This window comes from Hemibagrus wyckioides, linkage group LG20, assembly GCF_019097595.1.
Source record: "Hemibagrus wyckioides isolate EC202008001 linkage group LG20, SWU_Hwy_1.0, whole genome shotgun sequence".
NCBI classification, from domain to species: Eukaryota; Metazoa; Chordata; class Actinopteri; order Siluriformes; family Bagridae; genus Hemibagrus; species Hemibagrus wyckioides.
Genome location: NC_080729.1, coordinates 14,392,477 through 14,408,888, shown reverse-complemented (window position 1 = coordinate 14,408,888; position 16,412 = coordinate 14,392,477). Strand labels below are relative to the sequence as shown.

At 39.6% G+C, this 16,412-nt stretch overlaps 1 protein-coding gene across 3 annotated transcripts; it reads right to left on the bottom strand.

Moving 5' to 3' along the window:
• Positions 1-4,108: 4,108 nt before the first annotated feature.
• zmp:0000000521 (spindlin-W) lies at positions 4,109-12,248 on the bottom strand. 3 transcript variants are annotated; one of them, XM_058418627.1, is made up of 5 exons: positions 12,132-12,248; positions 11,183-11,221; positions 8,469-8,716; positions 5,835-6,068; positions 4,109-5,569 (listed from the first exon to the last, which is right to left on the bottom strand). In XM_058418627.1, the coding sequence occupies exons 2-5, from the start codon at positions 11,200-11,202 to the stop codon at positions 5,364-5,366; spliced, it is 708 nt and encodes a 235-aa protein (XP_058274610.1). In that variant the 5' UTR covers positions 11,203-11,221; positions 12,132-12,248; the 3' UTR covers positions 4,109-5,363. The 3 variants fall into 3 exon arrangements, with proteins under 3 accessions (XP_058274610.1, XP_058274609.1, XP_058274611.1); XM_058418626.1 differs by having other exon boundaries at positions 11,183-11,224; positions 12,132-12,245; XM_058418628.1 differs by lacking the exon at positions 12,132-12,248 and adding an exon at positions 11,321-11,343.
• Between the last annotated feature and the right edge of the window lie 4,164 nt (positions 12,249-16,412).

Genomic DNA, 16,412 nt, shown 5'->3' with positions numbered 1-16,412 from the left:
AAATCTGACTGTCCCTTGTCAGTTATTATACCGCACTGTCTTGCACTTTATGTCGTACTGTTTGGGTCTATGTAGTGTGTTTTAAGTAAGCGCCATGATAGACTGCACCAGCTGTCTACGGTTGAAATTACAGTACTTGCATACCCAAATTATTCCCATTTTCTTCACCTGCATACTCCAAAGCTTCCTGCACATATTTTGTCTCTGATTGCATCCGTGTTACATCAGCCAATTACGTCTTGCTAATGTTCTCGATTTAAAGTCTTGTCTACATGGCAGAAGAACAAACAGATCACACAGGTTCAAGGTGTGCCCCGAATGCTAATGACTTATACCTAACTTATCTCAGATGCTACAGAGGTTCAGTAATTAGGGAGCAAAACATCGATGTGACATTTTGCTTGATACCTTATTTAGTAAGCTGCTTCTTGTAGGTTTAACACGTTTACACCGCTGACTCTCAGCTGATGACAGGCACAGCTCTGGTTTTGATTATGTAAAATGGAAGCAGAACAGACCTGCATGTTCGTGTGAAGACAAGATAAGATGAAACGTTTGTATTTTTATTAGAATAAAATATATGCAGTATAGAACATCATCATTATCCAACAGGCACAAGGGGGGAAAAAAACAAGGTTATGCCTTCAGTGAAGCCTTGAGCTAGATTACGCAAAAAGCCAAACCAGCCAAAGATAGTGTGTGCGCTCACCGGACTTTCTCCATGGCGCTGCAATACAGCTAAGTGCAAAAAGATTAGATCTAGTACAAAAAGATTAGATTTAAGAAGGAATAAAACATGATGAGGCATGTTGTTATAGAAAAATAATCACCAGTTTGGTATGTGATGTGGACATAAGGCAAACTTACTGTTACACCCTGAATGATTTGATTATTTTCATATTGTATTACATTGCCAAAATGTGCCTTGCCTTCTCACGGCTCCACAAAGTCCCTGAGGAAACATCTGGATACGTGATTATGAGTGAACTGACATGCATTAACATATTTATTAAATAATAGAGACCTTATTTAGACAGCACACAGCATGTCTCTCGTTTACATGCGTGTTTGCAAATCAAATTTGCAAACTTCACTTGACCTGAGCGTACCTTCTTCACACAAGCTTCCATCTTCACCAAATTATAACAGACGCCAGCATCAGTGCAAAAAATATCTCTTTTATTTCATTTTTTTTTTTTTAATTATAGCGTTGTTACACAGACAACAGGAACAGTTTTGACACTTCTGAACGTTGCCTAAGGAAAAGATAACTTTGGCAAAAAGCAGCAAACTAACAGGAACACATATTCAAAGAGGGAAATTGAGGGGCTGGGGATTACTGGAAGCTGGCAGAGCGTACAATAAACCACATTTACAGAGGAGCGAGTAAGAGGTTTAGTTGTTCACAATTAGCAAGAGTGAAAGAAACCGAAAAATGCACAGTGAGTATACATCGTTAATCTGCTTAAATGAAATGTTTGAAGGGATCGACGTCGGCAAGTGTTTCCCCTTTCGGCCTAAGCGAAACTGATGCAGGTCAGAAATAAAGTATAGTACAAGCATTTAAAATGAGTACAGATGAATACACGCATTTCCACCCAAATGTAACGGTATAATGCTATAAAGCGTAAGGAAACATCCGAGAAGCTTTATTTACAAATGTACAGCTGGGTCAAAATTCATCTCGATGACATTATACAGCAAACGAGTTGCACACCGGGGTCGTATTTTATGCAACAGAGTTTTTCTTTACGGAAAGACAGATCTGGACGTCTGCATGCTTGAGGAAAACCAATGAGGTGTCTGAGACTCACATTTTCAACAAGAAGGTTCTGAGCATTCATCAACATATTTCTATGATCCTTTAGATCTCTACGATTAAGTGATGATTTGTTCTGCGATTGCACATTTGCATCAGGAACATAAACAAATGCTACACGGAAGAAATCAGACTAGAGGTTTTAGAGCGCTAGCTGAAAAAGCAAGCTTACGTAAAAGGCGTACTGTGCTTACAAGTCCAATAAAAATAAGAAACAATCCATCTGAGAAAAGATATACAAGATGGAAATATTTTTTTTTTCTTAATTACAATCAAATTTAAGGTGCGCCGCATTTCATCGTTTAATCTTTACTTGGTGGACACTACGACAGCTACATTGTGAAGCTCAAAACGAGAGAAGAATCAAATGTTCCTTTGGTGATTGCCATCAGCGTATCCTTCACACCTTCACTGTGGTTTTATTCAGTTTAAAGAGCAACTCCAGCTGATTTTATTTAAATAATCTGCTTTATTTTTTTTTATATTGATTATTTGTTCCATTGCATGGGACGAGATATCGGTGAGCGAACAGCGGGGATTTGTTTAAAAACAAGGCATCTTATTTGTTTTTGTCTTTGGGAAAAACTCCTGCAAGTCAAGGTTACAAAACTCCTGAGCACGGTCCTTTAGCTGTCCAAGCACTACTTTAATCCAGCAGCAGTAAGCTTCAACACAAGTCTCAAGCAGAATTCCTTCATACATACATACATACATACATACATACATAATCAATCAAAATCCAGCACGTAATTTCTCCCAGTAACGAAGCCGTAATATGTATTTATTACGCGGGTGCAGCTTTTTGATTTACGCTACCTGCATCTCGCTTCCTTATGGTGCTTTCTCATGATATGTAATAAACATCTTGTGCAAATTGCCTGCATTGGACCATCAGATTATTCTTCACATATCACTGTATATGATCAAATAAAGTTTAATCAGCCTGGCTTAGTGTGTCAGGAACATTTATTAAAATTCAGCATGCTTTTAACTTCTAAAAGAAAGATGAGAGACGCGACACCACCCACTGTCTTGTACTCATCGAGAGTGAATAAAATGATGCGCCTGTCGATGGTCGACCCTTCCTCCACGGCGTTTGAATAAAAAAAAAATAAAAATCGCCTGCTGGAGTTGCTCTTTAAATGTAAAATGCCTGAATGAACAGGTCGGTTCCTCTTTCACTGACGCAGACTAAAGCTAAATTAAAGTGCGATTGTTGTGAGCGAAAATAATGGCAACGAATAAACAACCATTACAAGCACATGTGCATTATTTACAAAAAAAAAAAAATAATAATAATACATTTTTTCATACATAGAAGATTACATCTTTTAACCATTTTGCAGAGGAGAACGTCGTGAGTGATCTAATCATTAATGTGTCTCGGAATTACATGCAGTAAGTAAATGAATGTGTTGATTACATGTGTCGCTAATAGCTGTACGTTTATCATGGGGGACGAAGAGAATAAATAAACAGACTTCAAGAATGAAACACTGAACAGTTAAACACGATTATTTTTTTTTTACTGAATGGTAGGGATTTTATACGGATTTAATAATCGGTATAAATAATAAATGGAAAGAAACTGTTTCATTTATGGATCTGCTAAGCATTAACGTTAAAATAAAAATTTGCATGATTAAAAATGCAGTATACAGCCACAATACTGTATACACTTTTATACAGCCGGGACATAACCATAAGCATTATCTGTATCGTTTAATGAAAGGTTTTGACTACAATAACACTGATCTGCTTCCATAAACAAGATGTGCTTTATCATATATGCTGAAAAGGTCTGAATTACATTCAAGTGAGCACATCAGCTATATTACTGGCTTCATCTTGTCTTCAGGGATGTTCCAACTTCTGGACTTTATTAGATCAAGTTGGGGGAAAAAAAATAAGCCTTGGAAATCTGTACAAAGGGAGTGTTGAACGCGGTAATGGAACGCAGACCCAATTAGCACGATCTACAAGATTTATAATATCTGATGCTGGCTAAGTAGCTACTTAAGAGATAAGACGCCACTTTATTGTTGCTTCTTTGTTAAGTCCGATCTTCTGAAAGACCCACATGAAATAATACGGGTCAGAGCTGATGTGTACAGAAGGATTTATTTAGCCTCATCGCATTTCTATCCCGGTGCGACAGATACTCCGAGCCATTCAGCTCAACAAGACAACTGTTAGAGACTGACTCATTACAGTCGTCTCCTGATACACCCTGTCAATTTACGAAATAAAAGCAAATCCACTGTAATTTCAACATTATTTTCATTCTGATTTTTTTTTTTTTTTTTTTTTTTTTTATTCCTGAAGATCCAGCCTGCTGGATAGATTTGCTTTAAACTTAATGGCAAATTAAAAGCGGGATCTGGGGTTGTCTATCTTAAGCCACTTAAGATAGACAACCCCATAATGATCCTAACTGACCAGAGAAAATGAAGTTTACAATTTAGATGGATACTCAGTAATTACTAGCTGAATTAATCAACACAATTAAATAAAACCCCCATTTTTAGTAATGCAGAGCTATTAAAAAAAAATAAAATCAAACAAACAAAAATAAAAACGCATATTAATTCATGTTTATTACATGGAAAGAAAAAAAGAAGAGTCTCCTTTATATATATATATATATATATATATATATATATATATATATATATATATATATATAAAGTATGGATAATTTTCTTTTCTGAAGATTATCACCAGGGAAATAAAAGACTAAATCCTTACTAGAAACTTCATAAGCTTTATAAATGAAACGAAAATTACATCTAGAGTGAAATTCAGGCTTTTAACTCTAAAGGACATACCCAGTTGGCAGGTTTTCTGGTCTAAAAAGCTTTAATGTGAAGTGTAGCTATCTTGGATTCAGGCTAATTTTTTAGTGGAAGATTACAAAATTAGATTTGATTGAAAAGCGCTACACTCACAGTACTTAATGTTCTGCAACGAAAGATTTTTGCAAGATTAACAGGAAGCAAAAAATAAATAATTGCCTTGATTTTTTTTTCTTTTCTTTTTTCTTTTTTATACAAAAGACTCATTCAGTAAGTATTCGCCATTACTCTAACTATTCTGTCTTACCTTGTCAGAAAAATGCTTTCTTCTTTAAATGGCTCATAACTATCACGAAAACGTAGTAAAATAATTAAATGTCAATAAATAGACTGTATCTCTAGATACACCTGCTTTCCCAGTTTAAACTGTTAAAGCCCCAATCAGGAATCACAGTAACTGACTGCCTTTTCACCACCGCACCCACCAGAAGACAATTACTACTAAGAGCAAAAAAAAAAAAAAAAAAAAATCCCTAATTGAGGCTTTCAAGCTTTGTTCTCTAATCTTGCGTCGATGATATGACGTCCACGAATATGACACACGCGAATGAACAAAACCACAAACATCTGTGCCATTCCACCCCTCCACAGCAACACACGGTGGAGAGAGAATACAATGAGAGGCAACGACATTACACTACAGAGAGGTGATGGTGACTTTAGTCTTCGTAAGCAGCGTTCTCGTTATTTTAGGTGGTCTTGACCAGGTCATAGACGTGAATGTGGAAATCGTCATCGTATTTGATGTAGTAGACAGAGGGCTTAGCAGGGACTTGGTAGATGACCAGCCCGGTTCTCTTCACTCCTTTGTCAGTAACATATTCAACCTGCTTACCCACAAGGCTCTCTGTCTCCTCGCCAGGCTTCCTGTCAGCAGGCAGCAGATGCTTGTTTTCTGAGGTACAAACAGGGAGGAAAAAAAATCCATTTTTAATCTAAGACATAAGACAATTAAGCATGCTTGGAGGAGAACACTTTCACTGACTGACCCTTACTCCTGCTAATTACACATTAACTATTGCAATCTGCCTTCTTCCTTATACAAAAGATCATGGGTAACAGGGCTGCCAAAAGTGAAGTGCCAGTGTACCTTATAGTAATGAATCTAATGGACAAAACCAAGCACTATTCAGTAAAGCAGAGCAGCAGAAGATTTTCACCTGCTTCTGGTAAAATGCGGAGGTCGCCCTCCTTGTAGTCGTCCCACAGCTGGTACATATACAGCACTGGGTCCTTCTCGTAGGTGATGTAATACCAGTTAGTCATGATGGGGGCACGAGACAGCACCATCCCTCTCCACTCGTTCTTTTCTCCATCCTCTTTCTCAAACAGATGCTCCACTGCTTTGCCCACCAGCTCCTCTGGATCATGTGGCACCTTAATCTTGTTGTTCACTATAAAACGTAGAATAATTCTTAACATGAATTCACTGACCGAAAGCATCTGATGACTTTGTTTACACAGCAGAACACATTTCTTAAACTAAGAGTGCAGATTGCAAAGTATCCACATCTAATAATAAATTTTATCTTTTTTATACCAACAGCACTGGCATGCAATGAAATTTCAGACTACTCATAAAAGCAAGGTGAATACCAGCAAAACAATGAATTGCTTAGTCTATTATGTCCGTCTCTGCTCTTACCACACCTAATAATCTGTTCTCTCTGCGTGCCGAGCTGCACATGTTCTCCTGTTGCCGAAATCTAACACCTTTCTACTGTGGTGTGACTCTGCTCGAGATTTGAAGTGGTCTGATTCATCCTGATGCTTGACTCCTGTTCTCCTCCTACTGCTTCTTTGGCTCGAGGTTATGCATGCTGCTGTGGATAATCTCACATGGGTACACTAAAGACTTACACTTCCTGATCATAAAATCATCCCAAGACTCCTGTTCATAATGTTACACTAAGCTAAGAAAATCTCTCAACATATGTCATACTGTTTGCCTTTTCTCTATAACTGTTTATCTTCGTCAAGTTTTCTGAGTTTTTCTCTAGCCACTGTGACCACTGGCTAACTCAAAACTATACGGTCTGTAAGGTTTAACGATGTGTTCACACTAGCAAGCAACACAGACAGAGATGACTGAAATTCTGATGACATCAGCAAGCAACATTTGATTTGAGCTCCTCAATTCTATACAAACACCGATCAGGCATAACATTATGCACACTGACAGGTGACGTGAATAAGACTGATTATCATGGCACCTGTTAGTGGGTGGGATATATTAGGCAGCAAGTGAACATTTTGTCCTCATAGTTGATGTGTTAGAAGCAGGAAAAATTGACAAGCGTAAGGATTTGAGCGAGTTTGACGAAGGGCCAAATTGTGATGGCTAGACCACTGGATCAGAGCATCTATAAAACTGCAGTGTTCCCGGTGTGCAGTGGTCAGTGTCTATCAAAAGTATCCTGTAAGTTCTTTAAGTCCTGTAAGTATCCTTTAAGCCCTCCAAGTTGCAAGGTGGGGAACATGGAGGCCCCACCTCGCAACTTACAGAACTTAAAGGATCTGCTGCTAAAATCTTGGTGCCAGATACCACAGCACACAGTTCAGGGATCTAGTGGCGTCCATGCCTTGATGGGCCAGGGCTGTTTTGGCAGCAAAATGGGGACCAACAAAATTTTAGACAGGTGGTCATAATGTTATACCTGATCAGTGTATAGATCAGAATAATAATCCTATCTATTAGCCTCACTGAATTCTGAAACCATACAGCACAGGTTTCTACTCTTACAACTTTAGCTTCTAGCCTTTACTGAGCCATATTTAAAACACAAATACCACAGTTAGCAGAGTTGTCAAAAACACAGCATTAAAGACAATCCAATACCAATTTCCTTTAACGAACGCAAAATAATACGCTCATATAAAGAAAGCCCAATACTAGGTATGCTATGTTCATGACATGGCAAGTGAAATAAACATGTAAAAAAAAAAAAAAGGAAAACAAAAACTACAATACACAACCTATAATGTAAATTTAACACCGAACTGCAGCATTATTACATACATACACATATCTTTCAAGCACTGAGTACTGGATTTGCAATTAATGTCGAGCCAGTCAGTAAGTATCAATGCAATTTGCTAACTGAAAACAACACAGAATTTAGCAAAGGTGACTGAAGCATAACACTGCAGCAGCGTTTGTTCTCACTCATTCATCTAAAAACACGTACACATCTTCCCACGTTAAACAGGAAAAAAAACGACATGGTACAGAGGTGTGAACACTGCTTAGCAACACAATCTTCGCAGGCAAAGTGGGGGGGGAAAAACCGTTACCACAAAAAGCACTAGCATACATTGGTGGACAAGCGGGTCTTTTTCTCAGGTGTGTGCCAACCAAGAATCAGCAAGGCAAATGCAGTGTGCTACTACTTAGCAATAAACAGTAGTTTCATTTTTTTTATAAACCAAAGAGACCACACAGTCCTTTTCTACTGATCTGTACTAGCTCACAAGACGTGTGTATCTGTATCTATGTGTGTGTGTATTTCTTTCCACCCATATCACCCACTTCCTACTTGCCGTAAGACTTTTCAAAATGAAGGTTTACTTGTGCACCTTGCTGCCACCTCTGATTATGCCGACTGTCCAAGATGACCTCCTGAGTCACCAGTATGCACTGGTACTACGACAGTAATTTAAACCACCGGCTGAAAATAAGACAAGTATACTTTATCAGAAAAAAAAAACCCCTCCAACACCTTCATACTGAGATGTGTGCAGCTGACTTCCTGTTCACACACCATGGCTTCCTGTTTAGCCCAGGCTTTACTCACCAATTTTCTCAGTCAGCACTTGCAGATTGGACACGCGCTCGTCTTTGAACAGCTCGATGCCGTAGACACAGTCAAAACCATCGTATTTGACCATGAAGAGCGACGGGTTGACGCTGAGCCGGTCTAGCACGGTGCCTTTCCACTTAGTGAGCGCACCCTTCTCCCTCCAGCTGTGCTGGATCCTCTTACCCAGAAGACTGTTGGGGTCAGGGGAGAGCGAGTCGCTCAGTTCTCCACTGCTGCGTTTCCTGAGGGAGGAGAAAATGGGCAGATGAAAATAAAACAAGTGTGTTATGTTATTCAGAACTAGCAAGAAACATACGTTTTAAATATAACTGCATTAACCTAAATACACTATACTGGCAAAAGTTTTTGAACACCCCTCAAATCATTGAATTCAGGTGTTCTTTTTCAGGGGTTGGGCTTGTCCTCTTAGTTCCACTGAAAGAAACTCTTAAAGCTTCAGCATACCAAGACATTTTAGACAATATCATGCTCCCAGCTTTGTGGGAACAGTTTGGGGATGACCCCTTCCTGTTCTAACATGACTGCACACCAGTGCACAAAGCAAGGTCCATAAAGACATGGATGAGGGAGTTTGGTGTGGAGGAACTTGACCGTCCTGACCTCAACCTGATACAAGACCTTTGGGATGAATTACAGTGGAGACTGTTAGCCAGGCCTTCTCGTCCAACATCAGAGTTGAATCTGTTATAGCTGCAACGGGCAAGCCAACTCCATATTAAATTCATGTGCATGTAAATGTCCCAAATCTTTTGCTAATATAGTGTATATACTCTCTCTCATGCATTCTGCTAGTTGTGAATTATACAGACAGAGGTCAACAGCTTCAGTTAATGTTCACATCAAACATGAGAACAGGGGAAAACATAATCGCAGACACTTTGAGCATGGCATGCTTGTTGGTGGCATGATGGACTGGTTTGATTATTTCAGCACCTGCTGAGCTCCTGGAATTTTCACACACAGCACCCGATAGTTTACACAGAAGGGTGTGAGCAACAATAAACACCTAGTGAGCAGCAGTTTTGCTGGTGGACAGGCCTTGTTGAAGAGAAAGGTCAGAGGAGAATTTTCAGACTGGTTCGAGGTGACAGGAAAACTACAACCACTCTTTACAACAGTGGTCTACAGAAAAGCATTTCAAAACCCACACCATGTTGAACCTTAGGACAGATTAGCAAAGGACCACACCAGGTTCAGCTCCTGTTAGCCAATAATAAGAATCTGACCAGCTGAACTGAATTAGCTTAAAGTGGACAAAATACAACAGGCAATCTAAAGCTGAGCCAGTGTGAATATAATTGTATCAGTAACATTTAAATGCATGTAGTGAGAGTAATACATGTACATGAGAAACTTATCACCGTGTCTGAATTAACCAAAAGTCAGCTAAATTGATTTTTGGACAATTCTGGGTATAACCTTTTGTGACACACACACTGCAAGAAACCTTTTTTTTTTTTTTTTACTTACTAAGCCAAGTCTGACCCAAAGCAAGCTGTAAACTGATGAATTGTCACTTTAAAATGAACGTACTTGATAGAAATGCTTTCAAAACACATTACTTCGCTCATCACTTGACCCAAATTCACTCAAGAGTAACTAATAAGAGAACGGCAAATATCAAAAGCCATAACCCGAAGTTCTTTATGAGGCCAGGTGCTGGTGGGAGGTGTAGTGGGATAAATGAGATTTACCATGGTTGATGTATTTGCCACAAATAAAATGATGTGATTTAAACTGCTGTATGTGCAGCTGGGAGGCTGTGGAAAGCCTGAACACTTTCCTATTAGGATTGCTTTTATTTCTTTATGTGGAGTGCCATAAACAATTGAAGCCTCAACTGTTTATTTGTTTTTAGCCACCACGGCAGATCCGGAGCCTATGCCAGGGACAACGGGCATGAAGTAGGACTGCATCCTGAATGGTCAGATATGATCAACCTGCTAGTGATGGTGCCAGTCAAGTAACAGGGGTGTGACAACAGCAAGTTTTGGAAAAGGAACTGAAAGTTTTTGACAATGCTTCACCTTATGGACTTCGAGTATGAGGTCCATACAAAATATTTCCAACCTTCATATTTATCCCAAAGCGCCACTGAATTCTTGCTGATTTATAAGAATGTGTTGATTCATTTTATTTATAACTGCAGCACTGTCTAATAATAATTCAAACCACAGATTTAGATCAATATATTTAACACTCAAGGCTGGAGTCTCACTTTGTAACAGTCAGAAAAGTTTTAAGATAATCTTCAAGACTTTCTCTAAAAGGTTTTTCTCTAAAATGAACCTTCAGTTTTTCTGATTAACTTAAAATGAAGGTATGACTAAATAACTGCTATCACATGAGCGATAACAGGAACTAAGTTGTCTCACAGACAACGAACAACATTAAATGTGACTCGGCTGATGTGTCATTCTTTAATAAATGAAAGGTTGTAATCGTGGACAAACTCCTGTGGTTTAAGAGGAAGAAAACGTTTGCTGTTACTAGAAAATGATCAACTTCAGAGACGTTAAGGTGAATCTGCTTCACGGCAGGTTGCGTCACACCACCCACCAGATGCTGATGTAGTTCCTGTTACCGCATGCCATCGTGTTTTCTTCCTGATTTCTGATAATACTGTTTATGTGTATGCAATAAGATAAGCCCAAAGAGTAGCGCTGTGGGGAAAAGCTGCGACTTACCTGCCCCTTTTCTTGGACATGTTTTCAGTTCAGCAACTGCTGCTGGCGAAGTGTGAAGAGAGGAGAAAAACAGGCATAAGATTAGGGCTAGGGCAAACAAAACAAAACAAAACCAAAACAAATACAACACACACACACATTTGCAAGGGAGGGGTGTTCCTCTGTGGTTTAACAGGTGACTTTGACAGGACACTGGTGTAAAAGCTGTTTTAAAAAAAAAAAAAGTCTGTTTCAGTTCACATTTACAAGATAAGCCTGATGAGACAGAAACTGTGAGGTCAGGTTCAGCAGACTGTAACGCTGCACTCGTGTCTGGACACTTGAGATCTGCTGCATATGACCGGATGAATAACAAGATCAACCATATTGCATAACAATAATTATATAAAATGCAGCACAATAAACCGGCTCGGCCTGCTATTTTACTCGGAAATATTCCGAATACGTGCATATGTGGACAGATACCCAGTGTTTAGCAGCAGACGGCACGTGCTAATACTGCGGCATAACGACAGACTAGCTGGTCAGGTACCTAGCTTCTTAGCTTAGCCTAGCTTAGCTTATTTTCCCCCTGCACCTACGAGCTGTTTATTTGGGCGCCGAAAAACAGGAACATTGCTAAGATACCGAATAACATTCGGAATACAAATAAACTCCGAAATATAAACATACACACACACACTATTATATTATACGATATATATATACACATATATATATATATATATATATATATATATATATATATAAACATAGGGAGATTTTTATGCAAGCTAGCTAACTAACTAAACAACCATGTTTAACGTCACCAAAAAATGCTCCTCGTTTCGCTGTGTACTATATCCTGCGCAACAGGCAAAAACCGCCTCATTCGTTTGAAAAAACTGGCCTTTATTGCTGTATATCGGCATAATATCAACATAGCAGAGTCTATAAACTAAAAATTTACCTGGCCTCTATTTTCATGTCTTCCCTCTGCAGAAAATTGTCTGCCTCATAGACGTCGCGACGTCAAAACGGTGCCAGTCATCGGGAGTTAAACTACAAAACCCAACAAGCACCAGGAACAACGCAAACGTCCAGAGTATGGACGTGTCGGCGCATTGCATCATGGGAAATGTAGTCCTTGTTTAAGTCTCTTCTGTGGAAGTTTGCGAAGAGGAGATACTGGATGAATTCCTTTAGTGACTTTCGAGAAGTGACGTGTTGTGAGCTACTGATTACTCTAACCGATAATTTGTTTATTTATTTATTTAGTTAGTTAGTTAGTCCGGATGCGAGCAATGTATGCACCCATAATTACACTACGGTATAATTAAAAGAAATAACAGTGTTAGATATTAAACACTGAGAGTAGCTCAACGACCTTCTGAGAGCCATCATGGGTGCGTGTATCAATAATGATCACTAGATGGCGCACTCTGCATATTATAAAAACATCCAAGGAGTCGAGAATTTAATGTGCACTTAACACACAAAGGAGGGAACAAACTTCCTCTGGGAAAATTCCCATTGCCATTCTTAGAAATAGTCTGGATCGGGGCGTGGCTCACCTGTAATTTAAACACACACACACACACACACATTTATTCCTACAAATTTCCATACTTAATAATACATATTAATTTCATGGTGAATTTCACTCTATGTGTGTATGGTACTCTGTGTTCTACTCATATCCCATTTAGGATGAATTCCTGCCTCCTATCTTTGGAGTGTTCCTGGGATAGGCTCCAACTCCTCTAGGACCCGGACCAGATTAAAACTGAAGATAAATTAATGAAAGAAAAGTCAGACTTGGACACAAGTAATGTAGAAGAGTTGCACTGATGTGTACAACCTTGTGGACCTTTCCTAAAATATAGTATGTATGTAAAACATAATACATGCAGCAGTTAAGATGCCTCAAAACTCATAACCGAAGAACTAACCCACACTCCTCCTCCCTTCTTGATCGTCAGGCTGTATGAATCTACAAGCTAGGCAAGAACGAAATCAGCCCATGTATCCTATTCGATTTATTTTATCTTATTTATAATGGCAACACCCCTACCAACTCTTTTATACTAGCTGCCCCTAATTGTGGGCACCTTACAACCCAAAGAGCTGCCAAAAATTCTTCAATTCTCACACTATCTGTGATAAGTTTTTTACTGCAGTAATCCATTATATTCTCTACGTCATTCTCTACACCTAGCATCACAAGAACACTCAGAGAAATCACCCCATTTCCCTCAAGAAGATCCTACATGGGATTCTGGCAGTTTGAGGACTCTAAATCACAAAGATTGATGACTGCTATCCCTCAAGGGTCTATGCTCACATAAATACCACCAGAGTGGACGCTTCATGTGGAATCTTAAAGAACATGACCCCATTATAACATGGCATCAATCATCCATTCTCATGTCTTTCTTTATCACTGCTATGGTGATGCTATTCTACTGTAGTTGCCCTTGAGACCTTCGATTCAACACTCTGACTAAAAAGCTTCATGTCTCCCTGGTCACTAGGTCCAAAATGTCGTCATCACTAAGCTCAGCTTCTTGTAATTAATACTAAGAAGGTCCTTCCAGTGTGACCTTGGGGCTTGGGGTAGCAATCATTAAGAAGCTTGCCTGCAAAGTATATTTCAGATATCTTCCTATCTTATAGATTTGCTTTGCATAAGATCACAATAGACAGACCCCAACCTATTCATCTCTGCAAGAGACCAGATTTGTTATCAAGCTAATGACAAGAGCTTGTGAATGGAGTTCGTAATAAAATGTAGACGTCGTTATTGTATTGAAAATGAACAGGATGTAACGCAGTGAAAGTCTCCAGATGAGAATACTCAGGGGCAGCATGGTGATGCAGAGGGTAATGTTGCTGCCTCAGAGCTTCAGGGTCCTCGGTTTGATCGGTTTTGAGCTCAGGTTACTCTCTACTGAGTTACACACGTTCTACTGTCTCTGCGTGGGTTTCCTCTGAGCTCTCAGTTTTCCTCCCACCCTCTTAAACTAGTAGGTGAATTGGATTTTTTATTGTTTTTTAGACAATCAATGCTGGAGGATGATCATGTTCTCTCTTAATTTGCTTCCTTGTTTTCAAGGGGCCTGGGGCTTCCCTTTTTGGATACGTTTATGATTTTCTAGCCTGGTCTATTGAGATTTTTGTTGCACTACATTTTGTCCTTTTCATATTGGACTAGTCAGTACTAGCTTTGAACCCTGTTATCATAAGGTGTCATAGGAACACATGGCAGTTTTGGGGAAATGCAAATCTCTGGAGCATCCAGGTGAGATTATTCATCCCCATGAGGGAGCTGAATTGTTGTGTTCAAAGCTTTCAATTGTGTAAAGACAAATGAAGAATCAAAGCAGATTTAAGGTATTGACATTTTGCCCCCGCATCACGTCTTGAACCAGGTGGAATAAATCCCAGAAGGCACAGAGACATCCACCAGCAACCTTTCTTTTCGCTTTGAAACAATCCTGAGTGACAACATGAGAGAAGCAGGCCACAGCGCCAACATTCCAGTTCACTATAGAGTATGTTTGTCTATGGGCAAGGATTTTCTCATAAGGCTGGACTAAACAAGTATATATGTATATATTTGCCTATATTTAAAGCTGGCCCCTGTCCTGAACACTTTATATTGTAAATACTAATAAAGACCATGTAGCTTTTGACTAGTTTAGATATGGTGTATTACAAATTTAGAGAGTTTTCGGGGTAAAAAGCTGTGAATTCCAAAGAAAAACCTACCTGGCAGAAACTGTAGGGCTAAATATTGCTAGCATGGTTACACTTTTTTATTTCTAATAAAGCCTGAAACCTCCTAACAGCATGATCTTCAAGTAAGTCTATATTCCAATCAATATTTTAATCTTTAATTTATTCATAAATGAAATGTAGCATGTTTATTTCTAGTTACATTTAATCTTGTTGGTTCTTGTCTTCACTTATACTACAATAGCTATAAACAGTTAATAAAACTTACTGGCTGACCGGGAAACTTCTTCCTTTAATATTTTAAACCAACACCTACTTCCAGAAAGCTTCATCATAAAAATGAACCATTTTCCTTTGTTGAATCACAAAGTCTTTTTTATCATTAGGCTTCGATTAGGCGTCATAGTAGATCATAGACTATATTGCCAAAAGTATTCTCTCACCCATCCAAATAATCAGAATCAGGTGTTCCAATCACTTCCATGGCCACAGGTGTATAAAATCAAGCACCTAGGCATGCAGACTGTTTGTACAAACATTTGTGAAAGAATGGGTCGCTCTCAGGAGCTCAGTGAATTCCAGCGTGGAACTGTGATAGGATGCCACCTGTGCAACAAATCCAGTCGTGAAATTTCCTCGCTCCTAAATATTCCACAGTCAACTGTCAGCTGTATTATAAGAACGTGGAAGTGTTTGGGAACGACAGCAACTCAGCCACGAAGTGGTAGGCCACGTAAACTGACGGAGCGGGGTCAGCGGATGCTGAGGCGCATAGTGCGAAGTGGTCGCCAACTTTCTGCAGAGTCAATCGCTACAGACCTCCAAACTTCATGTGGCCTTCAGATTAGCTCAAGAACAGTGCGCAGAGAGCTTCATGGAATGGGTTTCCATGGCCGAGCAGCTGCATCCAAGCCATACATCACCAAGTGCAATGCAAAGCGTCGGATGCAGTGGTGTAAAGCACGCCGCCACTGGACTCTAGAGCAGTGGAGACACGTTCTCTGGAGTGACGAATCGCGCTTCTCCATCTGGCAATCTGATGGAGGAGTCTGGGTTTGGCGGTTGCCAGGAGAACGGTACTTGTCTGACTGCATTGTGCCAAGTGTAAAGTTTGGTGGAGGGGGGATTATGGTGTGGGGTTGTTTTTCAGGAGCTGGGCTTGGCCCCTTAGTTCCAGTGAAAGGAACTCTGAATGCTTCAGCATACCAAGACATTTTGGACAATTCCATGCTCCCAACTTTGTGGGAACAGTTTGGAGCTGGCCCCTTCCTCTTCCAACATGACTGTGCACCAGTGCACAAAGCAAGGTCCATAAAGACATGGATGACAGAGTCTGGTGTGGATGAACTTGACTGGTCTGTACAGAGTCCTGACCTCAACCCAATATAGAACACCTTTGGGATGAATTAGAGCGGAGACTGAGAGCCAGGCCTTCTCGTCCAACATCAGTGTGTGACCTCACAAATGCGCTTCTGGAAGAATGGTCAAAAATTCCCATAAACACACTCCTAAA

Excerpts from the sequence above, each read along its gene's own strand:
- zmp:0000000521 (XM_058418627.1), bottom strand. The coding sequence starts at position 11,202 with ATGTCCAAGAAAAGGGGCAG. Across the intron at positions 8,717-11,182 it reads ATGTCCAAGAAAAGGGGCAG|GAAACGCAGCAGTGGAGAAC; the intron begins GTAAGTCGCAGC and ends CTCCTCCCTCAG. Across the intron at positions 6,069-8,468 it reads AGTGCTGACTGAGAAAATTG|TGAACAACAAGATTAAGGTG; the intron begins GTGAGTAAAGCC and ends TACGTTTTATAG.